The 26,972-nt window shown below is 46.2% G+C and overlaps 1 protein-coding gene across 8 annotated transcripts in view; it reads left to right on the forward strand.

Moving 5' to 3' along the window:
- sh3d19 (SH3 domain containing 19) overlaps positions 1-26,972 on the forward strand; it is a 213,543-nt gene that overhangs the window by 152,076 nt on the left and 34,495 nt on the right. For all 8 annotated transcript variants that reach the window (XM_070871449.1, XM_070871453.1, XM_070871455.1 and 5 more), the window contains one exon: positions 24,390-24,430. In XM_070871449.1, coding sequence (XP_070727550.1) covers positions 24,390-24,430 — 41 coding nt within the window. The remainder of the gene's footprint in view (positions 1-24,389; positions 24,431-26,972) is intronic.

Consider the following 26,972-nt stretch of genomic DNA (forward strand, 5'->3'; position numbering starts at 1 on the left):
TAACGCCTCTGTTTAAAAAAGGGGGCAGACAAAAGGCAGGTAACTATAGGCTGGTTAGTTTAACATCTGTAGTGGGGAAAATGCTTGAAGCTATCATTAAGGAAGCAATAGCGGGACATCTAGATAGGAATAGTGCAATCAAGCAGACGCAACATGGATTCATGAAGGGGAAATCATGTTTAACTAATTTACTGGAATTCTTTGAGGATATAACGAGCATGGTGGATAGAGGTGTACCGATGGATGTGGTGTATTTAGATTTCCAAAAGGCATTCGATAAGGTGCCACACAAAAGGTTACTGCAGAAGATAAAGGTACGCGGAGTCAGAGGAAATGTATTAGCATGGTTCCTGAATTGGCTGGCTAACAGAAAGCAGAGAGTCGGGATAAATGGGTCATTTTCGGGTTGGAAATCGGTGGTTAGTGGTGTGCAACAGGGATCAGTGCTGGGACCAATATACATAGATGACCTGGAAGAGGGGAGAGAGTGTAGTGTAACAAAATTTGCAGATGACACAAAGATTAGTGAGAAAGCGGGTTGTGTAGAGGGCACAGAGAGGCTGCAGAGATTTAGATAGGTTAAGCGAATGGGCTAAGACTTGGCAGATGGAATACAATGTCGGAAAATGTGAGGTCATCCACCTTGGGGGGAAAAAAACAGTAAAAGGGAATATTATTTGAATGGGGAGAAATTACAACATGCTGCAGTGCAGAGGGAACTGGGGGTCCTTGTGCATGAAACTCTTTTAGAGTCTACCTGCAAAACATAAACATTAAACTGTGCCACCCGACCTGGGTGACACACCAGACATTTACAAGGCCCTTTTTTCCTTTTTTTGTTTTTTTTTTTGTGTTTTTTTGGTTTTTTTTTTGTTTTTTTTTTTGGGCACTAAAATCACAATTTCTCCGGTGCCCCCTATAAAAGGGAAGGGGACACTAAAAGCACCGGCAATTAAAACAAATTAAACTTTAAAATGTAAAATCAAATTAAAATTTGGTTGCCGGGCGTGATGATGCACTCCAGTCCCTCCGGTGCCCACCTCTCGTCCTTGTGCATGAATCCCAAAAAGTTAGTTTGCAGGTGCAGCAGGTAATCAGGAAAGCGAATGGAATATTGGCCTTCATTGCGAGAGGGATGGAGTACAAAAGCAGGGAGGTCCTGCTGCAACTGTACAGGGTATTGGTGAGGCCGTACCTGGAGTACTGCGTGCAGTTTTGGTCACCTTACTTAAGGAAGGATATACTGGCTTTGGAAGGGGTACAGAGACGATTCACTAGGCTGATTCCGGAGATGAGGGGGTTACCTTATGATGATAGATTGAGTAGACTGGGTCTTTACTCGTTGGAGTTCAGAAGGATGAGGGGTGATCTTATAAAAACATTTAAAATAATGAAGGGGATAGACAGGATAGAGGCAGAGTGGTTGTTTCCACTGGTCGGGGAGACGAGAACCAGGGGGCACAGCCTCAAAATACTGGGGAGCCAATTTAAAACCGAGTTGAGAAGGAATTTCTTCTCCGAGGGTTGTGAATCTGTGGAATTCTCTGCCCAAGGAAGCAGTTGAGGCTAGCTCATTGAATGTATTCAAATCACAGATAGATAGATTTTTAACCAATAAGGGAATTAAGGGTTATGGGGAGCGGGCGGGTAAGTGGAGCTGAGTCCACGGCCAGATCAGCCGTGATCTTGTTGGGTGGCGGAGCAGGCTCGAAGGGCTAGATGGCCTACTCTTGTTCCTAATTCTTATGTTCTTATTAATGTTGGGGAAGTCCAGAACCAGGGGTTGCAGTCTTGGGATGGGGGGTGGGCCATTTGGGACCGAGATGAGAGGGGACTTCTTCACCCAGAGAGTGGTGAGCCTGTGGAGTTCTCTGCCATGGAGGGTTGTTGGGGCCAGTTCACTAGGTGTATTGAAGAAGGAGTTAGATGTAGTCCTTACTACTAGGGGGATCAAGGGGTATGGCGAGAAAGCAGGAATGGGGTACTGAAGTTGCATGTTCAGCCATGAACTCATTGAATGGCGGTGCAGGCTCGAAGGGCCGAATGGCCTACTCCTGCACCTATTTTCTATGTTTCTATCTTTCTATACCTCATCGTGGATGACCTATACCCAACTAACAGGGGTTTTATTGAGTCTTGGGAACATCATTGACTGGCTAAGCCACTCACAATGCAACAGCTCTACATTTTTATTTTATAACTACTATACATCAAAGCACAGTACTGCAACAGACCAATGTTGAAGATCTTCTCATAACCAGCATCTCCGGTGCCTCTAAATTGTTGTTCTTGGCAGTACATGTATAAACAGAAGTGTCCAGAGTCCATTTGCCATGTAAGATTCAACAAAGCCTGATCAGTACTGCATCTCCAACAGTAGTTCACCTGGACCTCTGCCTCATCTTTCGTCTTTTACGATTCAGCCTGCGCATATGCTTCTTCCAAACCTGTGAGCATCCTCACAGGTGCATACATTACACTGTCCTCTCGAATTACCTTCTCATATCTAACCATCATATTTAGTCACCCAAGACAGTTTAGTGTTTGAATTCCCTCAATCTGGCTTCCGTCCTACCTGCAGTGCTGTGATGGCCCTGGTCAAAGTCAGCAGTAACATCTATTGTGACTTCAACTATTGCACGATATTGCTCCTTGTCCTCTTCGACCTCTCTGCAGTGCAGTGACAATTCCATGCTCCTCCACTTCCTCTCCTGTGTGGTCAACTCTGCTTGCTTGGTTCCCTCCTATGTTTCAGGATACAGCCAGCAATGACTTCTTCCCTTTCTATTCATGCAATGTCACCTTCAGAGTAACCCAAGATTCCATCCTTTTCCTCATTTACATATTGACTCTCTGAAATTAGCAATAAGAATGAGATCAGTTTCCATATGTATTCAGCCAACAATTAGCTCAAATGCTCCACCATCCTTGATTCCACAACCATGTATGTTTTGGCAGATTCATCATGCAACATCAATTCATACATGAACCGGAATGTTCTCCAATTGTGTGTTTGTTTCATTCATCCTTCAACATCGATGAAGACAGCCAAAATATAATCTCATTTTCTGTACTGAATTCTTTGATGACTGATGAGACCTATTTTTGCTGGGAATGAGTATCCACACATTCACCAGGTTGAGAATTTGAATTTTCAGAATCGACTTCCTGAGCTGATGTTTACATCCAGCATCAGCAATGCATCAGACCTCATACCTGGTGATGCTTTATGGATGGTCTTGATCAAGTTGTTCCCATTTGTGGACGCCTATGTTTCAATCAGTCACTCTTACGCAGTTTTTATATCTCTCTTGTTGTCCACCATGAGTTTGCTTCCAATAATATATGTGGGTCGAACAAATGAAGGACACAGGAATGATAAGTTGCTGGTACATGTGCTTGCTTTATTAGGCCAGAGCAAACTGAGCAAGCTCATACTAAACCATGTAACAAACCATGTGATAAATTATACTGCTTTCCCCCTTGAAAAAATGTATGTATTCCCCTCTCAAATACAAAAAAAACTATGGTCCTACCTTTCCCAGCATTAGGTGTACTACAACAAAAACTCCTGGCTTTTTTTTAAAATGAACTACAAATCCAGTTTAATAACAGGTTTGCAGGGCGTTGCTGATCTCCTTTAAAGAAGGTTTTTGTGTTGAATCAATTTCCGGGTTTTGTTTTGGTTCCGAACTCAAAGATGATTATTTTTCTATCTCTAACTTGTTTGAACCTGGTACTTCAATTACTGAAGTCTGAACTGAGTCAAACTCATGTATGTGTTCATGATCATGTGGTTCAAGATCACGTCTCGGTTCACTCTAGCAGAGATCATTTGATCTACATGAACACTTCAGATGTTGCCACCAATTTCAACCAAATATCTCTTGGTTCTACCAACCTCTACTATGGTTCCTGCATCCAACTTGTATGAACTTGACTTACCAGGTGGACTCAGAACACGAACACACTTGTATTTTTTTAAACTACGTTCTTTCTGATTGCTGTCATAATAACATTTCTGACCTTAACTGTATCTGTTCAACTCTTGAGGCCAAATTAGTTTGAACAAGACTCAATCATGTTCTCAATCACTTCTTCATCAAGAATTCTGCTGGGGTATATTCAGTTGTAGTGTGCGGAGTAGTTCTGTGCTTCAAGAAATTTGCCAAATATTGCTTCATGCAGATTCCCAAACAACCCGGCAGCACTTGCTTTTTGAGAGCTTCTTTCATTATTCTGACTGACCTTTTGGCTGCTCCATTTGAAGCTGGAAGTAGAATGTGAGTGTGTTTGATACGTTCCATTTCATGAATTCTTGGAATAGAGCAGAACGGAATTGAGGGCTATTGCCAGCAACAAACTCCTCAGGTAAAGCCATGACATGCGAAGATATAACTCAACTCATCTTTGGTATGTTCAGTTGTAGTATTTGAACCCTTGTGTTTCACTTCAAGCCACTTTAAGTGACTATTTACAAGTACCAGGAAATAATCATTTGCTTTCTCACAGAAGTCTACATGTACTCTCTGAAAAGGTCTACTTGGCCATGACCAGGGATGTAGAGGAGTTTTGGGTGGTTTGTTTCTGCAATTTTGGCAAACGCTGCATTTGCTGATTTCAACATCACTGTCCAATCCAGGTCAGTAAACAAAGCTTTTTGCAATTGATAACATACTGACAATCCCTGAATGTTCAGTATGAAGTTCGGCCAGAATTCTATCTGTCAAAGTAGTCGGTGCCACCACTCTGTTTCCCCACTTGATGCCACCTTGCTCACGGGACAATTCAGTATGTCGCTTATGGAATGGTTTCAACTGTGTCCAAATACTGATCAGTCCATCCATTCAAGGTACACTCGTTTGAGTCTTATCTGCAATCTCAGTTGCACTCACGGAAAAGTCTTTGTCAACTACACCCAGTGTGAAAATCTCACCTTCACTCCCAACACATGAGTTCTCATTTGGCAACCTGGCCAAGACATCTGCAATTGCGTTTTGCTTTGAAGTGCGATATTCAATTGTATGGTCATATTGTGATAACAACACTGCCCAGCATTGCATTCTTGATGCGACCATTGCAGGGATGGCAGATTTGGGCCCCAATATTGCCGGGATCGGTTTGTGATTGGTTATCAGGGCAAACTTTCTTTCGATTAGGAACTGTTGGAATTTCTTGATTCCAAACACTATGGTGAGGTGCTTCCTTTTCAATTTGCGTGCAATTTCTTTCGCTCTGTGAGGGTTCGTGATGCGAACACGAATGGTTTCTCTTGGCCATCATCCATTACATAGCTTATGACCGCTCCCACACCATAGCGGGAAGCATCACATCCTAACTTAAGCTCACGCTCTGTGTCGTAGTGCACAAGTAGAGCATTGCTAGAGAGACTTTTATAAGCTGTCTGTTGTGCTTTTGTCCACATCCACTGGATATCCTTCTTGAGGAGCTCGTGCAATGGAACTAACTTGGTTGATAACTCGGGTAAGAAACGTGTGTAGTACGGGACCATTCCAAGGAAAGATCTTAACTCAGATACATTTTGTGGCTTCGGACCATTGATGACAGCATCAACCTGAGAAGGCTGTCGCTAGAGTTCTCCTCAACCATCTTCTCCCTGTGGCCGAGGAGCTCCTCCCGGAATCACAGTGTGGATTTCGTTCCCAACAGGGCACAACGGATGATATGTATGCTTATCACTGTAATAAATCACACGTGGCCCATGCTGGAGCTGATCACCTTGTGACCTTTGGGTTTAATGTAAACTCCAAAAGTGAGTACTGCAGGGGGAGCCTGCTTTATATAGGGAGGCAGCCCGAGGTGCAGTAATGTGTGCCTCCCAGGCTTTCCCCGTGTTGGCTATTGCATGTAATTACGTGGTACAATGCATGGTACAGAGTATAGCTGCAAATACATTACAACACCTCCCCGCTCTTCCCCCCCCCCGCCAAGTCTTAGATGCAGTTTACAGGTCAAGCCTGACCGGGGGTCTGCGCTCACTGGTTGAGCGTCTGAGTTGGACGCTGGGTGTGGGCGGCCTGATCGGAGTGTCGCTGCCTTGCGGTGCTGCGGCTCTGGTGCGACGGGTTCTGTCATTTGGTGAACCGCTGGTTCTGTTACTTGTGGTTGGAAGTTGATGTCACTGTAGTCATCCAGCGGTTCTGGATCATCCGTGAACCTCAATTTGGTTTAATTGATGTGCTGCTTGCAGGTTTGGCCATTAGTGAGTCTTACCACGAATACCCTACTCCCCTCTTTAGCTACGACAGTGCCTGCGAACCACTTGGGCCCGTACCAAAGTTCAGCACGAAAACAGGGTCATCGACATTGATACAACACGTTAGAGTTGTGGTCATGATATGTACATTGCTTAAGACGCCAGTTTTCGACAATCTCACTTAAAACCGGATGCACGAGGGACAACCTTATTTTGAGGATTCTCTTCATGAGGAGTGCGGCGGGCAGAATCCCTGTACGTGAGAGTGAGTGGGGCCTTGTCTGATATGCAAGCAGCACGCGAGACGGATGGGTCTGCAAGGGGCCTTCCGTCACTCGCTGCATGCCCTGCTTTATGATCTGTACTGCCCGTTCAGCTTGGCCATTGGAGGCTGGTTTGAACGGGGCCGATCTGACATGCTTAATGCCGTTATAGTACATAAATTCGCGAAATTCGGAACTCATAAAGCATGGTCCATTGTCACTAACAAGGACGTTGGGCAGGCCATGGATGGCGAGCATAGTCCGAAGGCTCTCTATTGTGGCGGTGGATGTGCTGGACTACATTATAACACATTCGATCCATTTCGAGTAAGCATCAATTACAACTAGGAACATTTATCCCAGAAAGGGATCCGCGTAGTCTACGTGGATACAGGACCAGGGTTTGGAGGGCCAGGACCACAGGCTCGGGGGCCTCCCTGGGTGCATTGCTGAGTTGCTCGCACGTGTTGCACCGGCGTACGCACGACTCTAAGTCTGCATCAATGCCGGGCCACCACATGTGCGGTCTCACAATGGCTTTCATCATTACGATGGCGGGGTGTGTGCTATGGAGATCCTTGACAAATAAATCTCTGCCCTTCTTGGGCAGGACGACGCGATTTCCCCACAAAATGCAGTCGGCCTGGACAGATAGCTCATCCTTGCGCCGGTGAAACTGCTTAAAATCGGCATGTATCTCTCCATACGTGGTTGCTCAGTTCCCACTTAATATGCAGTTTTTCACCTGGGACAGCAGTGGGTCTTGGCTGGTCCAGATTCTTATCTGACGCACTGTGACAGGTGACCCTGGCCCTCAAAGGCTTCCATGGCCATGACCAGTTCCGCGGGCTGCTCCGCATCACCCTCGGTGGTGGCGAGCGGGAGCCGGCTGAGTGCATCTGCGTAGTTATCGGTGCCTGGTCTGTGACGGATCGTGTAGCCATAAGCGGACAGCGTTAATGCCCACCTCTGAATGCGAGCTGAGGCATTCGTATTAATACCTTTGCTCTCAGAGAATAACGATGTGAGCGGCTTGTGGTCGGCTTCTAATTTGAACCGCCGGCCAAATAGGTAATGACGCATCTTTTTTACCACGTACACACAAGCTAGGGCCTCCTTTTCGACCATGCAGTACCCCCTTTTGGCCTTGGAAAGGCTGCGGGACGCATACGCTACAGGTTGGAGCTTACCCGACACATTCGCTTGCTGAAGCACACACCTGATCCCGTAGGATGACGCATCGCATGCTAAAACAAGATGTCCACAGGGATCATACAGTGCCAGTAGTTTGTTTGAGCACAATAAGTTTCTGGCCTTCTCGAAGGCAGTTTCTTGATTTTTACTCCAGACCCAGTCATCACCCTTACGGAGCAGTTCAAGTAAAGTGCTCAGCCCAGTCAGAAATTTACCAAAGTAGGCTGGAACAATGACACAAACTTATCTAAGACCTGCGCGCACGTGGCTTTCTCCATCGACATTGCCCCATTTCCTGTTAAAATTCCGTAGCCAGCTTCTACCAAGCAGCATGGGCCCATTACCGGGAACAATTCATAGTGGCAATTTATGCACAGAACCATCATACAGCACCTGAACCATTGCACTTCCGAGGACCGGGATAATCTCTTTAGTGTGGGTGCGCAGCTTCGCGTCGATCGGGCTCAGCTTGGGCCTGTGTGCCTTGTTTGCCCATAACTTCTCGAAGGCCTTCTGGCTCATGATTGATTGGCTCGCACCCGTCTTCAGTTCCATCGGTACCGGTATGCCGTTCAGTTTAACATTCATCATAATCGGGGGACTCTTGTTAGTAAAGGTGTGCACTTCATGCACGTGCACCCCATGTACCTCTTCCTCCTCGGTCATCTCTGCGCGATCCTCAGGATCTACGCTTGACCTCCCATCCTCCGCTATGTATCGAGTTGTAGCACGTTTAAACATTTGTTGGAGGTGCTCCATCATTGAGCAATTTTTGCAGACATATTGTTTGAACCTGCACTGGTTTGCTCGATGAGCCCCTCCACAGCGCCAACAGCTTGCTGATGGACTTGCATTCACAGGTATTGATCTCTTCGCATTAGTCCATTGTTGTGGTGAGTGAGTCGTATCTCGGGTCGAGCAGAGGTCGCATTAGCCCAGCTGGGGGCACTTCTCGTGTCTGCCGACGAATTTAGCTTATTCACGGTCTTTGACCCCGGGTAATTCCGAAGTTATGAGTAGAGTAGCTTTGTTTCTTCCTCTCTGTATGTCTGAGCAATTAGGGTGGCTTTGGCTAGGTCCAAGTCTTCCTCCGCTAGCAATTTGCAGAAAATCCCTTCGGACCCGATTCCCAAAACAAAGAAGTCTCTTAACATGTCTTCAAGAACTGTCCCGAATTTGCATGGCCCAACAAGACGCCTGAGCTCAGCGATGAACGCTGCCACGTCTTGGCCTACTCCACGCCGTTGGATGTAGAAACGGTACCTCGCCATGAGCGCACTGCGTTTCGGCTTAGGTGATTCCGAACTAGCTCGCACAGTTTTTCGTAATTTTTCTCAGCGGGTTTCGTCGGGGCCAGTAGGTCCTTGATCAGTGCGTATGTCCGTGATCCGCAGACACTGAGGAGGACAGCCCTGCGTTTGCTGGCATTCGCGGCTCCCTCGAAGTCTTTCGCGACAAAGCATTGATCCAGCCGGTCAATGAAGTCATCCCAGTTTTCCCCAATACAATATCGTTCGATGTAGTCAATGGTGGCCATAGCTGCGTGTTAGTACCCTATTCTTGTCGCCAGTTGATATGTATGCTTATCACTGTAATAAATCATACGTGGTCCATGCTGGAGCTGATCACCTTGTGACCTTTAGGTTTAATGCAAACTCCAGGAGAGCCTGCTTTATATAGGGAGGCAGCATGAGGTGCAGTAATGTGTGCCTCCCGGGCTTTCCCAATCTGTTGGCTATTACATGTAATTACATGGTACAATGCATGGTACAGAGTATGGCTGCAAATACATCACAACAGACATGATCTTTGCAGCGTGACAGCTGCAGGAAAAATGCAGGGAGCAACGTCAGCCCATATACATGGCCTTTTTCGATCTTACAAAGGTCTTTGACACTGTCAACCGTGAGGGTCTATGGAGCATCCTCCTCCGTTTCAGATGCCCCCAAATGTTTGTCAACATCCTTCGCCTGCTTCACAACGACATGCAGGCTGTGATCCTTACCACCGGATCAATTACAAACCCAATTCACATCCGGACCGGGGTCAAACGTGGCTGCGTCATCGCTTCAACCCTCTTCTCAATCTTCCTCGCCGCCATGCTCCACCTCACAATCAACAAGCTCCCCGCTGGAGTGGAACTAACCTACAGAATCAGTGGGAAGCTGTTTAACCTACGCCACCTCCAGGCCAGGTCCAAGATCACCTCAACCTCTGTCGTTGAGCTGCAGTACGCGGACGATGCCTGCGTCTGCGCACATTCTGAGGCTGAACTCCAGGATATAGTCAATGTATTCACTGAGGCATATGAAGGCATGAGCCTTGCGCTTAACATCCGTAAGACAAAGGTCCTCCACCAGCCTGTCCCCGCCGCACAGCACTGCCCTCCAATCATCAAGATTCACGGCGCGGCCCTCGACAACATGGACCATTTCCCATATCTCGGGAGCCTCTTATCAACAAAGGCAGACATTGATGCGGGGATTCAACATCGCCTCCAGTGCGCCAGTGCAGCCTTCGGCCATCTGAGGAAAAGAGTGTTTGAAGACCAGGCCCTCAAATCTACCACCAAGCTTATGGCCTACAGGGCTGTAGTAATACCCACCCTCCTGGCATGAACGATGTATAGAAGGCAACTCAAGTCGCTGGAGATATATCACCAACGATGTCTCCAAGATCCTGCAAATCCCCTGGGAGGACAGGCGCACCAACATCAGTGTCCTCGTCTAGGCTAACATCCCCAGATCAACTTCACTGGGCAGGCCACATAGTTCACATGCCAGATGCGAGACTCCCTAAGCAACTGCTTTATGCAAAGCTCCTTCATGGTAAACGAGCCAAAGGTGGGCAGCGGAAGCATTACAAGGACACCCTCAAAGCCTCCCTGGTAAAGTGCGACATCACCACTGACACCTGGGAGACCCTGGCCAAAGACCGCCCGAGGTGGAGAAAGTGCATCCGGGAGGGCGTTGAGCTCTTCGAGTCTCAGCGCAAAGAGCATGAAGAGGTCATGCGCAGACAGCGGAAGGAGTGCGCGGCAAACCCGCCCCACCGACCCCTTACCTCCGTATATCATCATGATTCCATAAGCAACTTGGAACTCCTTGCAAAATCTTATCCATCGTAGCCTGGAAGATTTTGGGGGAGGACATTACACCACATGGCAGCTTGGTGTATGAGTACAGTCCCTTGTGTGTGTTGATGGTGAAATACTGTTGACTCTCTTTGTCAATATTCAGCTGAGTGTAAGCATGCAACAGGTCAAGCTTGGAGAAAACATTTGAGCCATAGAGTGCTGCATACAAATCTTGCGATGTAGGTAGTAACCAATCTAGTTTTAACTTTTTCAACCAGTCCTTGCCTATGACAATTAGCTCGCTACAATAATAGGCAGCTTTAATGACTGGCCATTATGTTCGACTGTACATTCCATTTGTCCACTGTCTAAGAACTTGAGTAGGACCACGAGTAGTCCATAAGGCCCCTCGAACCTGCTCCGCCATTCATTAAGATCATGGCGAGCAGCAGGAGGTGAGGATCTTGGCCTCAACTCTACTTTCCTGCCTGTTCCTCATAACCCTCAGCCTTGAATTTATTCAATGACACAGCCTCCACAGCTCTCTGGGGTCGAGAATTCCAAAGATTCACGACCCTCAAAGAAGAAATTCCTCCTCATTTCCGTCTTAAATGGGCGACCCCTTATTCTGAAACTATGCCCTCTAGTTCTAGATTCCCCCACGAGGGGAAACATCCTCTCTGCATCTGCCTTGTCGATCCCCTCAGTATCTTATGTTTCAGTAAGATCACCTTTCATTCTTCTAAACTCCAATGAGTATAGGCCCAACCAGCTCAACCTTTCTTCGTAAGTCAACCCCTTCATCTCAGGAATCAACCTAGTCAACCTTCTCTGAACTGCCTCCAATGCAATTATATACCTTCTTAAATAAGGAGACCAAAACTGTATACAGTACTCTAGGTGTGGTCTCACCAACGCCCCAGTACAGTTGTAGCAGGGCTTCCCTACTTTTATACTGAACCCCCCCACCCCCTTAAATAAAGGCCAACATTCCATTTTCCTTCCTAGTTACTTGCTGTACCTGCATGCTAACTTTTTGTGTTTCATGTGCGAGGACACCCAGATCCCTCTGTAGTCTCTCCATTTAAATCATATTTTGCTTTTTTATTCTTCCTACGAAACTGGATAACCTCACATTTTCCCACATTATACTCCATTTGCCAAATTTTTGCCCACTCACTTAACCTATCTAGGATTTCTCCAGAGTTGGTTTTTAACTCTACTGTACTCTTTATAAGTGGTATTTGATTAAATTTACTCTCGAGTCCTTATTCGTGATAGAGCAGTCTACCGCCGTGTCAATGCACATGTCAATATATTGCTCGTTGATCAAAAGTTTTGTACAGAAGTCTTTCTCATGAGTGATAGTGCTGCCGCTAGTGGCATAGATACTGTAGATGCCTAGTTCAACATCAGGTGTGTTCACTTCAGTATTGTGAACTACTCCCTTTTTTTTTATTGTCGCTGCTTTGCATTGTCACTAGAATGGTTCTTACTTCCTGCTTTAGATCTCGCTCTGCAAGTTGTTGAAATATTGCCTTGCTTCTGGCAGTGAAAACACTTCGCATTTCTGTATTGGCTGGACTGTGGCGAGTGATTTCTATTGCAGCGATAACAATTCACTGAACTGCTCTCACCAACATGCTTTTGACCCAGTCTCTCAGCTTTAGGTTAGGCAGTGGCTTTGTGACTGTAGACCTCAGCTGCACTGGTCACTTGAGTTGGACGGAGCTCCCTAGCACTCTTAGATGTCATCTCCTTAGATGAGGCAACCTTGCATGCTATGTCAAACGTTCGGTTCGGAGTGTTCAGTAACTTGGACTGTGTGCGTTCATCCACCAGTCCACACACAAACTTATCTCACAATGCACAATCCAAAAATGTGCCGAAGTTACAATGCAAAGACAAGTTCTTAAGAACTACAATGTACTCACTGATGATTTCACTTCGTTTTTGGTTTTTGGTTTCTGGTACCAAACTTATAGCTCTCTGCTATTTCTAACGGCTTTGGGTCAAAATGGTCCTCGGGTTCCTCGACAACGTCTTCAAACGACGCATCCTGGCGCGAGTAGGTTTGTGAATGTTCCGTAGACATCTGGCCTGATCTCCATTAGAAAAAATGCTTTTTTCCATTCATAAATTATTTTATTTTGAGCTTGAATATTCTCATATGCACCGTCTGTCTCAATAATGTTGTTTTCCTTTTTAAAAATAATTTTTTAAAAATCTCCATCTGCTCAACGTAAGAACTGTGGTTCGCGAGCTCGGCCATACATGCTGAGGCTGTCGATGAATCCTGTAGGTGCAGCCATGATTGTCCCGATCCCGTTGAACAGTGACTCACCACACTATCTGTGTACCTGTGCAAATCAACGGCGCTGTCGCAGTGTACACATATAGGCGAAGCATTAACAGTAAAACATCGCAAAAATTCAGTTTAGGTGTCACAAGTTCAAAAACTTGTCAACTCCATGTTACCTAAAAATGGCTTTAGGATCCCATCCTCGTCAGCACAATGTAATATACGTGTGTAGAACTAATGAAGGACAGAGTCGCGATGAGTTGCTGGTCCATGTGCTTGTTTATTAGGCCAGAGTGAACTGAGCATGCTCATACTAAACCATTTAACAAATCATGTGATAATACATAAGAAGATAAGAAATAGGAACAGGAGTAGGCCCCTCGAGCCTGTCATTCAGTAAGATCATGGCTGATCTGATCATGGACTCAGCTCCACTTCACCACCCGCTCCCCATACCCCCTTATCCCCTTATCATTTAAGAAACTGTCCATTTCTGTCTTAAATTTATTCAATGACCCAGCTTCCACAGCTCTCTGAGGCAGCGAATTCGACAGATTTACAATCCTCTGAGAGAAGAAATTTCTCATCTCTGTTTTAAATGAGCGGCCCCTTATTCTAAGATCATGCCCTCTAGTTCTAGTCTCCCCCATCAGTGGAAACATCTCTGCATTCACCTTGTCAAGCCCCCTCATAATCTTATATGTTTCGATAAGATCACCTCTCATTCTTCTGAATTCCAATGAGTAGAGGCCCAACTTACTCAACCTTTCCTCATAAGTCAACCCCCTCATTCCTGGAATCAACCTAGTGAACCTTCTCTGAACTGCCTCTAAAGCAAAGTATATCCTTTTGTAAATATGGAAACCAAAACTGCACGCAGTATTCCAGGTGTGGCCTCACCAATACCTTATATAGCTGTAGCAAGACTTCCCTGCTTTTATACTCCATCCCCTTTGCAATAAAGGCCAAGATACCATTGGCCTTCCTGATCACTTGCTGTACCTGCATACTATCCTTTTGTGTTTCATGCACAAGCACCCCCAGGTCCCGCTGTACTGCGGCACTTTGCAATCTTTCTCCACTTAAATAATAACTTGCTCTTTGATTTTTTTCTACCAAAGTGCATGACCTCACACTTTCCAACATTATACTCCATCTGCCAAATTTTTGCCCACTCACTTCGCCTGTCTATGTCCTTTTGCAGAGTACATAACACTTCCCAGTTGTCACTGCACCATAAAAGATCTTCTTTGAATTAATTCATCAGATATTCGCACCATATGACCTGACTATCATAGCTGTGCCTTTGTGATAAGAATATCTGTGCTTGGTATGCCAGCTTTTTTACGAACTTTGGTATCGGGGATCTTGTCTTGCATCTGATCTTCATTAGTCATCTCAGGCAGCTTAAGTGAAAGTAGTTCAGTTTCTTAAATGTAATGTGCCTATGTTGTCCAAATTTCAAGGCATAACGCAGTCATCAGAAAACCCTGTATACTTTGAGCTTGGTCTACAGGCCTCTCTTGTCCCAGAGGCATTCATGGAGTTTATCAAAAGCTAAGCTGGTTTTAGTGAATCTACAGTATCTTCTGTATTGATATGGATTTCTCTAGACAGGGTACTACCCAGGTAGATGAATCTGTCCATAGCCTGAAGCATGTGATCACTGATAGTGGATTGTAATCCTTGCCCAGGGCAGGTCAGAAGAGTACCACTGTCTTTTAAGGCCGATAGTCATGCCAAATCGTAGGCAAGCTATTGAAAAGTGGTTCATGATTGTTTGCATATCATCTTGGGAGTGGGTCTCGAGAGCACAGTCATCAGCAAATAGTTCGCAAACAATTTCTTCCAATGCCTTTGTTTTAGCTTGTAGTCTTCTACGGTTAAAGAGCTGCCCATCAGTCCTGAATCTGATCTTGACTCCGATTTCAAGATTACTGAAAGCCGTGAGAAGCATGGTAGCAAATAAAACACTAAAAATGGTGGTTCAAGGACACATTCTTCTTTGACACCGTTTGTAACGGGGAAGGATGTGGAATGATCCTCATCTTCCATCTTCCATTAGTCCTAAGCCATCTAGAGCCCCCTGGATGTCAAGGGACATACAGGGTAGGATAAAGAAAAAGAGGGAAGCTTATGACAGATACCGAGGCCTCAATACTGCAGAAACCCTAGAGGAGTATAGAAAGTTAAGGGAAGGTCATATCTGACTAGCTTGATTGACCCTCCTCAAAAAATTCAATGAGGGTAGTGTGTTTGATGTAGTGTATATGGATTTTAGCAAGGCTTTTGATAAAGTCCCACATGGCAGACTGGTCATGAAGGTAAAAACCCATGGGATCCAAGACAAAGTGGCAAGTTGGATCCAAAATTGGCTCAGAGGCAGGAAGCAAAGGGTAATGGTTGATGGGTGTTCTTGTGACTGGAAGGCTGTTTACAGTGGGTTTCCCCAGGGTTCAGTACTAGGTCCCTTGCTTTTTGTGGTATATATCAATGATTTAGACTTGAATGTCGGGGGTATGATTAAGAAATTTGCAGATGATACAAAAATTAGCTGTGTGATTGATGATGAAGAAGAAAACTGTCGACTGCAGGAAGATATCAATGAACTGGTCAGGTGGGCAGAACAGTGGTAAATGGAATTCATATCGCAGAAGTGTGAGGTAATGCATTTGGGGAGGGCTAACATAAGGCAAGGAAAAACATATTAAATAGGAGGCCACTAAGAAGTGTTGAGGAAGAAAGGGACCTTGGAATGCATGTCCACAGAACCCTGAAGGTAGCAGGCCAGGTAGATAAGGTGATTAAATCGACATACGGAATACTTGCCTTTATTAGCCGAGGCATAGAATACAAGAGCAGGGAGGTTATGCTTGAATTGTATAAAACACTAGTTAGGCCACAGCTAGATTACTGCATTCAGTTCTGGTCACCACATTACAGGAGAAATGTGATTACACTAGAGAGGGTACAGAGGAGATTTACGAGGATGTTGCCTGGACTGGAGAATTTTAGCTATGAGGAAAGATTTGGAATAGAAGAGGCTGAGGGGAGACCTTATTGAGGTGTATAAAATTATGAGGGACCCTAGATAGAGTGGATAGGAAATACCTATTTTCCTTAGCAGAGGGGTGAACAACCAGGGGAGATAGATTTAAAGTAATTGGTAGAAGGTTTAAGAGGGGATTTGAGGGGAACATTTTTCACCCAGTTGGTGCTGAGGGTCTGGAACTCACTGCCTGAAAGGATGGTAGAGGCAGAAACCCTTACCACTTTTTAAAAAGTACTTGGATGTGCATCTGAAGCGCCATAACCTACAAGGCTACGGACCAAGAGCTGGAAAATGGGATTAGGCTGGATAGCTCTTTGTCGGCGTGGACACACCAGATCTTAATTAATTTTGCACCTAAAAAGTGATCTTGAAGTCTAAGTGATCCTAAAAGTGTAACATTTTTCACATTGAAATTGTTTTTTAAGTTTTGTAACTTTCCAAGTTTATAAGTGATAAAAGTTTTTAAGTGATCTTCAAGAGTCATATTAAAAAGTAAAGTTTGATACAACAAATATTTTATTACAGTGACGTTAACTTTTCAATAAATTATTTTTTCATTAAAACTGATTCATCTTCCATTAACACAACACAACGTAGGAACAACTGCAAAGAATAAACATGTCCATGCGCAACAGTGGTCGCAGAACCCTCAGGCATCAGTATTTGAAGCGTTCACGGATGAGCTGCAGGACTCGAGCAATCATTAAAGGAGCACATGGACGGCCCTCCTCCGACCTCGTGCTCCGGCATCAGTCACTTGCATGCTTTCCTGATCGTCATCATCATCCACATCCTGCTCTTCCATAATATTATCATCATGCACTGGACCCTCACGTGGGTCTTCTGGTTTCACTACCAGCTCCTGCTGCCTCATGATGGCTAAGTTATGGAGCATGCAGCACACAACAGTGAAGTGACCGACAATCTGAGGAGAGTATTGCAAGTGGCCTCCGGAATGGTCCAGGCATCGGAAACGCTGTTTCAATATGTCAGTGGTCCTCTCAATGATGCCGCGCGTCGCAATGTGCGCCATGTTGTATTGACGGTCAGCTTCTGTCCGTGTCACGCGTAGGGGCGTCATGAGCCAGGTGGTCAGGCCGTACCCTTTGTCTCCCAGTAGCAAGCTCTGCCCTTCTGGCTGCTGCTCAAACATGTCAGATATAACGCTGTCGCGTAGGATGAACGCATCGTGGGTGCTGCCAGGGTATCTCGCATCGACTGACATGATGTGCTGCTTGTCGCCACACATGAGCTTCACATTGATAGAGTGGAAACTTTTCCTATTCCTGTACTGCTCGGAATCCTCCACAGGTGTTCACAAGGCTATGTGGGTACAATCAACGCAGCCCTGTACCTTTGGGAAGCCAGCAGTCCTGAAGAAGTCCACAGCCCTCTCATGGATCGCTTGTGTGGTCATTGGGAAATTGATGAAGTCATTCCTCCCCGCATACAGTGTAGCCGTGACCTGGTAAATGCAGGCATGTACTGCACATTGAGAGATGGCACACACATCTCCAGTTGTAGCCTGAAACGATCCCGAGGCATAGAAGGCAAGTGCAGCTGTTACCTTCACTTCAACAGTCAAGGCAGTTGACGTTCTGCTTCTGGGCTGCAAATCTGCTCTCAGCATATCACAGATCTCAGCGACAACTTCTCTGCGGAAACACAGCCTTTTGACACAATCAGCCTCGCTCATGTCCAGGTACGAGCGCCTGGTTCGATATTGCCGATGTGGGTAAGATCTCCTGCCCATCAGCCTACAGGCTATGAATGTTCCCAATGTTGGGGAAGTCCAGAACCAGGAGACATAATCTTAGGATAAGGGGTAGGCCATTTACAACTGAGATGAGGAGAAACCTCTTCACTGAGTTGTTAACCTGTGGAATTCCCTGCCGCAGAGAGTTGTTGATGCCAGTTCATTGGATATATTCAAGAGGGAGTTAGATATGGCCTTTACGGCTAAGGGGATCAAGGGGTATGGCGAGAAAGCAGGAAAGGGGTACTGAGGGAATGATCAGCCATGATCTTATTGAGTGGCGGTGCAGGCTCGAAGGGCCGAATGGCCTACTCCTGCACCTATTTTCTATGTTTCTATGACGTTCCTGGTGCGGTGAGATCTAATCAATTCTCTCCTATGCAGTGAATTTCTGGCGAACCATTGCATAATCCGTGGTGTTGACAATGCAGCACCCAATCTGCAAATTTAAGTTTCAATCTGGCTGCCTCTCCCTCTCCCTGGCCGAATGGCCTCAGTTACCCTCGCAGCTCGAAGGCTGCTTGCTGGGTCTTCGGCTGCTGTCGGCCACTGCCGCCGCCCCTATCCAGTGGCCGAATGGCCTCAGCTTCCCTTGCAGCTCGAAGGCTGTTTGCTGTTTCTTTGGCTGCCGTCGAGCCACTGACGCCGCCCCTGTCTCCTACATGGAAGGAAGGCCTGCCTGAAGCACCGCAGCTCAAAGGCTGCTTGCTGCCGTTGTTGTTGGGCTGCCGTCGAGTCACTGACCCCGCCCCTGTCTCCTACATGGAAAGCCTGCCTGAAGCACCGCAGCTCAAAGGCTGCTGCTGCTTCTCACTGGTTGGAATTTTCAATATTTTGTCTTTGCTTTGTTTATAATTTTTTAGTCAGGATGGCTCTTTATTTGTATAAGTAAGACTGTTGAATGCTTGTAGAATTTAATTACTTCCCCCCCACCCCCCTCACCCCCCTCACCCCCGGCTTGTTCCCTACGCCTGATTTGTAACCTATGCCTGATTTGTAAAGTGTAGGCAAGGTTTTTCTGAGCGTACAAAAATCTACACTTACTCCATTCTAAGTTAGTTTGGAGTAAGTTTTCACTGCCTAAACTTTCAAAACAGGCATAAGTGGCCGGACACGCCCACTTTTGGAAAAAAAAAATCTGTTTCAAAATGAAACTGTTCTAACTGACTAGAACCGGAGCAAACGAAATGCCAAGAATTGCAATTTCTAAGATACTCCATTCTAAACCAGTTGCTCCAAAAAAAACAGGAGCAACTCAGGCTGTGAAACTTGAGTCCCAAGACTGTCACCTTTATAGCTACGATGTATCAGCAATCTGACAAGATCATGTAATGCAGCTCAGTTCATTTAATTGGCAACACCGTTCAAGCCATTCCTGGATCATACATACAGCCACCTATTTTGTTCAATAAATTTGTTTGGTAGCTAAGGCTTAAAACAAGGTAAAAAGCAAAATGCTACAGATGCTTGGAAATCTGAAACAAAATAATAAAATGCTGGAACCACACGACATCTGTGGACAGAAGAGATGAGTTAATGTTTCGGGTGCAGACCCTTTTTCAAATGTTTTGTAGGGTCCTTACCTGAAACATTAACTTGTCTGTTCTATCCACAGATGTTGACTGACCTGTTTGTTTTACAGCATTTTGGGGGAGAAATTCGGCCGCGTCTCTGTAGCGGCGTTAATCCAGGCAGAGCAGTACTTTTCACACCTTGAAAAAGTTTGTGTCTTCCGCCCAGAAATTCATCAGAAATGGTTGAAGAGCTGACGGGGGTGATAAATCAGCCATTGCACACCAGAGCTGGGGGAGCAATAATGAAAGTTTGGTCGTTACATTTTGCAGACCCATTGCGCATGCGCAGAACTCCGAATCAGATCACTGGAAAAGCTGAGTCTTAAAGGCATGGCATCATAATGCACCGTTAAAGTTTTCAAAATCACTTGTTTTCAACTTGTACTGTTTTGTCTGTCTGCTGCTGTAAACTCGGAGGCTCACATACCGTGCTCTGTGCAAACGTTGCACTGACTGACCTTTGAGGGAAGCGCTTCCTCATCCCAATAAGTAGCCATCAGGTAATGACTCTGCAAGCCTGTACCGACAGTTTTTCCAGACGTTGTTATTGGCGAGCGCTCAATGAGGCGCACGCACCGAATTTACCAACTGGGGCACAAGTGTGGGCATTGCACCAGGAATATATCATGATCGGAGTGATCAGCAGCCAGGTGCTAAGGGTTTGCGCCCCTGGTGAGCCTCTAATGAATTTTCCAGCGGGGCGCTAAAAGCTGCACGCCTGGTCGCTAAGTTCTAACGCTCACATTAACGCCCCCCCCCCCCCCTGGCCACTAACTGAAGCTAATCCAGCCGTATGTTTCTTGCTTCTTAAAACGAAGTCATGTTTTTATGATATTCTGCTGTTTCTCAAAGACAAGAGGAAGATCCTGTGGAGTCATAGGATAAATGCATTATGAAAGCAATTTTTTTTTTCACCAGCACAGTACTTTGTTTTTAAATTGACGGCGGTTGCCGGTTGAAAATTATAACCAGTAATAAAGGAGCTTTTCTTTAAGTCTCTCCGGTTTCGGTCACCGCAGGACATTATTCACCCAAGTACTCAATGATCGACTGTCCAAAAATGTGTCTATACTGGCAAAAACTTTCCAAACATCATCTTCCCTCTCCAAATTTGATTTGAACATGAAATATTAACATTCTTTAAGCGAATTTTGATTTTCAGTTTGCTTTCCTGACACCTTTCTTGTTGTTTGTGGGTGGTAGCAGGTGGTGTTTGTTTTGCAACACGGGGTTTGGCTCCAGCTTTTGCATAGCCCTACCCAACCTTGTTTAGAAGCCGCTGCAGGAAGAGGCTCCATAGAGAGGACTAGGAAGTAACAGTAGAAAGACCCTGGGCCAGAGAGAGAGGGAGGGAGGTAACCATTTCTTTCCACTGCAGAAGGTGACCAATTAAATTCTCAAGTGTCAATTAAATTCAGTGCTGTTGTTGGAAGTGGGAAAACAGAGGGAGGGGGATATCATGTGAAGGAGTGGATCATAGATGAATGTCATCCTGTTTATCTGAAGGAGTGGAATGATGTAACCTGCAGGACATATCAATAAGGGGTTAGGAAGGACTGGCAACTGTAGCATACTCTGAGCATATTGAATAGTTTCAGGTAATATTATCTGGAGAAGGGGAGGAATCTACTTCGTAGTCTACACAAAACCTACAAGAACATTTTTATTTAAAAACAACTATTGCAACTTGGAAAAATGTTATCAATATTTTAAACAATTTTTTTTAAAAAGAGGTCAAACCCAAAGTCAGTTGGTTAAAGTGCAATTGTGAAGCTCATCATGCCAGGTGATCTGTTTGGGGATGGTTCTGGGCAAGATATTGGCTCTGTTTATACACCATGTTTTTGCAATCAGTTGGTAGCACGCTCACTCTCGAGTCAGAAGATTGTGGGTTTAAGTCTCCAAGACATAATCTCGATTGATACTGAGCAAGTACTGCATTATTAGAGGTGCATTCCTTTAAATGAAATGTTAAGTTGCAATATCATGGATGCTAAAGCTCCAAATATAATGTTGGAAGATCAGGGAATTCTCCCGGTGTCCTGGCAAACATTTGTTCCTCAACCAACACCACCAAAAAGCAAATTAACTACAGGTTGAACCTACCTTATCCAACACCCTCAGGACCTGGCCTGTGCCGAATAAGGGATTTTGCCGGATAAAGGGAGGTCAGCAGCCCGAGGGGGATGGGGGGGAGGAAGTCGGTGCCGTCAGCGGGCCGAGCGTCACCGGGCCCCCTGCGGGCCGAGTGTCGGCGGGCCCCAGCAGGTGTCACCGGGCCAAGTGTCAGCGGGCCCCCAGTGGACCGAGTGTCAGCGAGTCCCAGAGGGTGTCACCGGGTCGCGTGTCGACGGCCCCAGCAGGCTGAGTGTTGGCGGGCCCCAAAGTCAGGGTGGCGGTTGGCCACATTCTGCGTATGCGCCCCCGGCCACCAGAATCATGCCGGACAAGTGGTGCTGCCGGATAAGGGATGTCCAACCTGTGGTTATTTCTGTTTGTCAGACCTTGCTGTGTGCAAAATGATTATCCATATAAGTCACTGAACTTCAATAGTAATCTATTTTATGTGAAGCACATTAGGACATTCCTGAGACACGTGATAAAGCATTATATAAATCCAAGTTATTTTTCATATAAAGAAGCTTTCTATAGTGGAAATGTGAGTGATCACTTGGATTGTATCAGTGTAATGTGCAAGTTCACCTTATTTCGTTCCACTTACCGTACTTTCAGCATCACCAGGATTAGTGCAGGTATACTGAGAGATTTTCTCCAGAGAACCCTATATTATAACAACAACTTGCATTTATATAGCATCTTCAATGTAGAAAAATGTTGCCTTAGTGTAATCAGATGAAAGCCAAAGAAGGAGATATGAGGAGCAGTGATCAACAACTTGGTCATTGAGGTGGATTTTAAGGAGAATCGTAATGGAGGAGAAGGGGTGTGGAGAGGTGGATGGGTTTGTGCGAGCACTTTGTAGCGTGGGGCCTAGATGGCTGAAGGCACGATTGCCACTGAAAGGATGAAGGAAAGGTGGGGGGTGGGTAGGAAACACAAGATGCCAGAGTCAGAAAAATGTAGAATTCATAAGCCTATGAATTGTGTATCTCAGCATCCCATGCTCTCCCCCACCCCCCACACACACATACACATACACACACACACACACGCACGAGATACATAGAGTTCTTGGGCTATTTTCTCTAATTTACTGTGTGCCTGTAATTTTAGCCCTGTCTGCAGCTTTATACTGTTTGGGTTCATGTCAGCTTTTCCCTTTTAAGCATTTGAGTTCTTGCATCTAATTACTTATGCATTTCATTCACCTCAGATGGCTGAATTCTGTACATTAATCCTTTTTGTGTCAAATTGCCTGTAGCTACACTGCCAGAAAGAGCTGGCAAGATTATTGAGAACAAAACCTGTCCCATAAAGAGCTGAAAATGACAAATTTCCAGCCTCCACTCAAAAACTATGAAACAAGGCTGTCCACGCTCCCTCGTCTCCTACCTCCAGCACTGGGGCCTCAACCTTGTTATTCTTTGTGACCCAGAGTTCCTAACTTGCACAGCTTGTTCAGTATGTGGAGAATGAAGCAGCTGATGTGTTTGTTGCCAGTGCTTCCTGTGGAAGACCGCTAAATCAGTCCTTACGAGTCATCTACAACACTGCCAAAAAGCACAAACTGCTCCGGAGGTAAAACAATCTTGAGCACAAAATAATGAATTTAGGGATCAAGAGACAAAGATAAGATAGCTCCGTAAGGACTCAATTTCGGCTAGAGGGGCATTAGATAATCTGTTGTCCGTGGGTGCAGAAAAACCAATAGTTCACCAGAGTAAAATATTATGAACAAAGTGATCAGCTGGAAAGCTTCTCGTATACACCCGTCAGCAGCAAGTGCAGAGCTAAACTTTTCCTTCATAGAAGTGAATAGCGATCTCACCTGTGACCTGAATTAAATCAGCAAGAATTTTGCAGAATTTTATACTTCACTGTGTACCTCGGAAATCCTAAGCATCCCAGCAGGAATTTATGATTATTTGGGAAATCTCCATATCCCTCAACTGTTACTTAAGAATGCTGAGTTGCCGGACTCCTCAATTGGCTGCAGTCCGGCAAAGCCTGAAGGTTTGCTGCTGAATTCAATGAATTCTTACTTCCACCATCTATCAAATGCAAGACATTTGTACCCTCCCAGGCTCACTCTCTCAGAAGCAACAATCACACCAATGAACAAGAGAGGCAAAGTTTTTAATTTGTTTGGTTACGCCACTGTGAAGCACCTTGAGATATTTTACCATGTTAAAGATGCAATATAAATTCAAGTTGTTGTTGTGCAGCAAACAGACCAATACCCCTGCTCAATACTGATCATAAAATACCAGCCAAGTCCAAACTGGACACACTGGGGATCATTTTAAATTCACCCACTAGGTTACTGCCCAGGCGGTGAAGTTGAAAATGCAGTCCAGTAATTCCCAAACCAGTTCACTCAGACTAAACTAGTTTTATCTGGCAGTTAATCAAGGAACAAAACCAGGTGGCTATGTAACATGTTCCATCTTTGCAATAGCACTAGATCCCTGATGTTGCACTCTCCTTAGATGCAGAGAAGGCATTTGATCCCTTAGAATAGGTCTTCCTTCTCCCCGTGCTTGAATGGTGTTTGGCTATGATTGAAAAATTGGATTAGAATTCCCTATTCACACCCTACTTCTACAATATATGCCAATGGCCGCACCTCCCTTGCGCTTCCATTTCCCCCCCCCCCCCAACATGGAAAGCAAGGCCCAGTCTCCCCGCTTTCTTTTTGTCTTGACCAGAGAACCATTGGCAATAGCCATAAGGTCAAATTCAGACATCCTTGGAGTGCAGACGTGTTTAATTACTGAACATGTCTGGTTATTCACCTCTCGTTATTCACTTATTATTTATTTTCAATTTTTCAGGAACATTGTGACTTGCCGGGACCAGCTGCTAGCCAACCTTTGTAAGTATTTGAAGTTGTAAAGAAGCTTATGGTACAAAATGAAACAAATTGCTTTGGGCCTCCCTAAAAATGAACCTGCACACTCCATGGGAATTAGGCACTGCTGTTTACCTTGGCAGCCTACAAAGAACATACTGGTGCAAATCAAAAGCAAAAAGAAAAACTGCAAATGTTGGAAATCTGAAACAAAATAGAAAATACAGGAAATGCACAGGAGGTCAGGATACATGGTGAAAACAAATAGGTCACTATTCGGGCAGGACCCTTGAGTTCTGACGAAGAGCCCAGCTTGAAACTTTAACCTGTCTGTTTATGTCTCATACGTTGAGAAACACTGGTGTGTTCGACTATGAAAAGTCTAAACTGATAGTCACTTACCATAAGGTACAGGTGCAGTGTCGAGAATCTGGAGTTCTGGAATCCGAACCGATCGGTGGCAGGGTCGTCCGGAATCCGTAAAATGTTCGGGAATCCGGACCCGCCGACCTCGGGGCCTTGCCGCCGCTCGCCTCGCCCCACCGCCCTTACCTTGGAGCCTCCTCGCCGGCCCACCCAACGACCTCGGTGGGGGCCCGCCTGCCCTACAACATCCTAGGCGGGGTCCGCCGGAGACGACATTCTTGGTGGGGCCGCCCCGCCCGACAACATCCTCGGCGGGGGCCTGCCTGACAACAACCTCCTCAGTGGGGCCAGACAGCCCGAACATCTCTTGGGCGGGAATCCCCCCCCCCCCCACCCTTTCTGTTGTTCCGAAATCCAGAAATACCTGAATGTGGGCTCAGGTGCTTCCGGATTTGTGACATCGGAAAACAAATGGAAAGCCCGGAATCCGCAATGTCCTCAGTCCCGAGGGTTCTGGATTTTAGATGCTGCACCTGTATAATTATAAATGTGTAACTATATTCCCTCCAACAAAAGGAATCAATACTTCATTAAAAATGTTTCAGTGAATACCCCATAGTGCTGGGGTCTGCCAGCATGTGAAGCAAATAATTAACATCTATCAGGCACCTTCTGTGGAGAGAAAAATGTAGAGTTAACGTTATAGGTCGATGACCTTTCATCAGAACTGGAAGATGTTACATATGTGACCTAACCTACATAACCCCTACACGTTGGGAGTGGGTTATGAGGCCAAGTTACCTGTGGAGTATTTTCAATATCTCACCAATAATCACACGTTGCTAATTTTAACAAGCCAATCATATTGTATGGTATATTTGTCCATGAAACTCTGAAGTCAACTGTGACTGAATCTATAGTTAGTCCAAACCCTTCTGTATAATGGAAGTTCTATGGTTGTCTTAGAGTAATGATGATGGATTCTGATTGCTGAGCTAATTTAATCCAGTATGTAGCTGAGCTCTACAGATCAGAAACGTTTCATGCTTGATCTCTGATCTGTGCTGAGTTTGCTGATCCCAGCCAGGGCAACAGAAAGAGCGGTACAATTGCCCCAGACGGGCAGGAGAGGGACAATGGAGAGGGGGGTTACATTGGTAAAGCCAACCCCAACCTGCTGTGCACAGGCCTACTTCCAGTTTAACTGGCGAGTTAGGGTCGGACAAGTAACCCGCTGTGCACAAGTGATCAGTGAATTTAATATGCTAATGAAGCTCTAATCCTCAGAATTTGGCAGCTATTAAAATGTAACAACTATGGGCCAGATGTCCCAGGGCTCAGGAAGCCCGGCAGCTGAAGGAAGGAGGAAGGCAGGGGCTGCCAGATCCAGCAGATCTCCCCACCCCCCCACTCGTTCTGCACCCTCCCCCCAATCCGCTGATCTCTCCCCCCCCCCCCCATACCCCCGCAATCTCTTCCCCCTCCCCCCCCCCCACTTGTTCTGCACCCGCCCCGCTTCTCTCTTCCCCCCCCCCCCCTGCACCCCGCAATCTCTTCCCCCCCCCCCCCCCACCGCGGTCTGTTTATCCCCTCCCCCCTGCGATCTCTTCCCCCTCCTCGCGACCGCTCTCTCTCTCTCTCTCTCTCTCTCTCTCTCTCTCTCTCTCTCTCTCTCCTCCCGCCGCAACCTCTCTCTCTCTTTTCCACCTACCCGCCCCCCCCATATGACTTCTCTCCCTCCACCACACCTCCCTCCCTCCCTCCCTCCCTCCCTCCCTCCCTCCCTCCCTCCCTCCCCTCTTCAACCTCTCTCTCCCTCCCTCCCTCTGCAACCTCTCTCTCCCTGCCCGACCCCCCTCTCTCTCTCTCGCTCTCTCTCTCCCTACGCGCGCTCGCTCTCTCTCCCTACGCGCGCTCGCTCTCTCTCCCTCTGCTCGTTCACTCTCTCTCCCTCTGCTCTCTCTTTCCCTCTGCTCTCTCCCTCCCTCTGCTCTCTCCCTCCCTCTGCTCTCTCTCTCCCTCTGCTCTCTCTCTCCCTCTGCTCTCTCTTTCCCTCTGCTCTCTCTCTCCCTCTGCTCTCTCTCTCCCTCTGCTCTCCCGCTCTCTCCCTCTGCTCTCCCGCTCTCTCCCGCTCTCTCCCGCTCTCTCCCGCTCTCTCCCGCTCTCTCCCGCTCTCTCCCTCTCTCTCCCTCTCTCTCCC

Source organism: Pristiophorus japonicus, chromosome 2 (genome assembly GCF_044704955.1).
Source record: "Pristiophorus japonicus isolate sPriJap1 chromosome 2, sPriJap1.hap1, whole genome shotgun sequence".
In the NCBI taxonomy this organism is placed as follows: Eukaryota; Metazoa; Chordata; class Chondrichthyes; family Pristiophoridae; genus Pristiophorus; species Pristiophorus japonicus.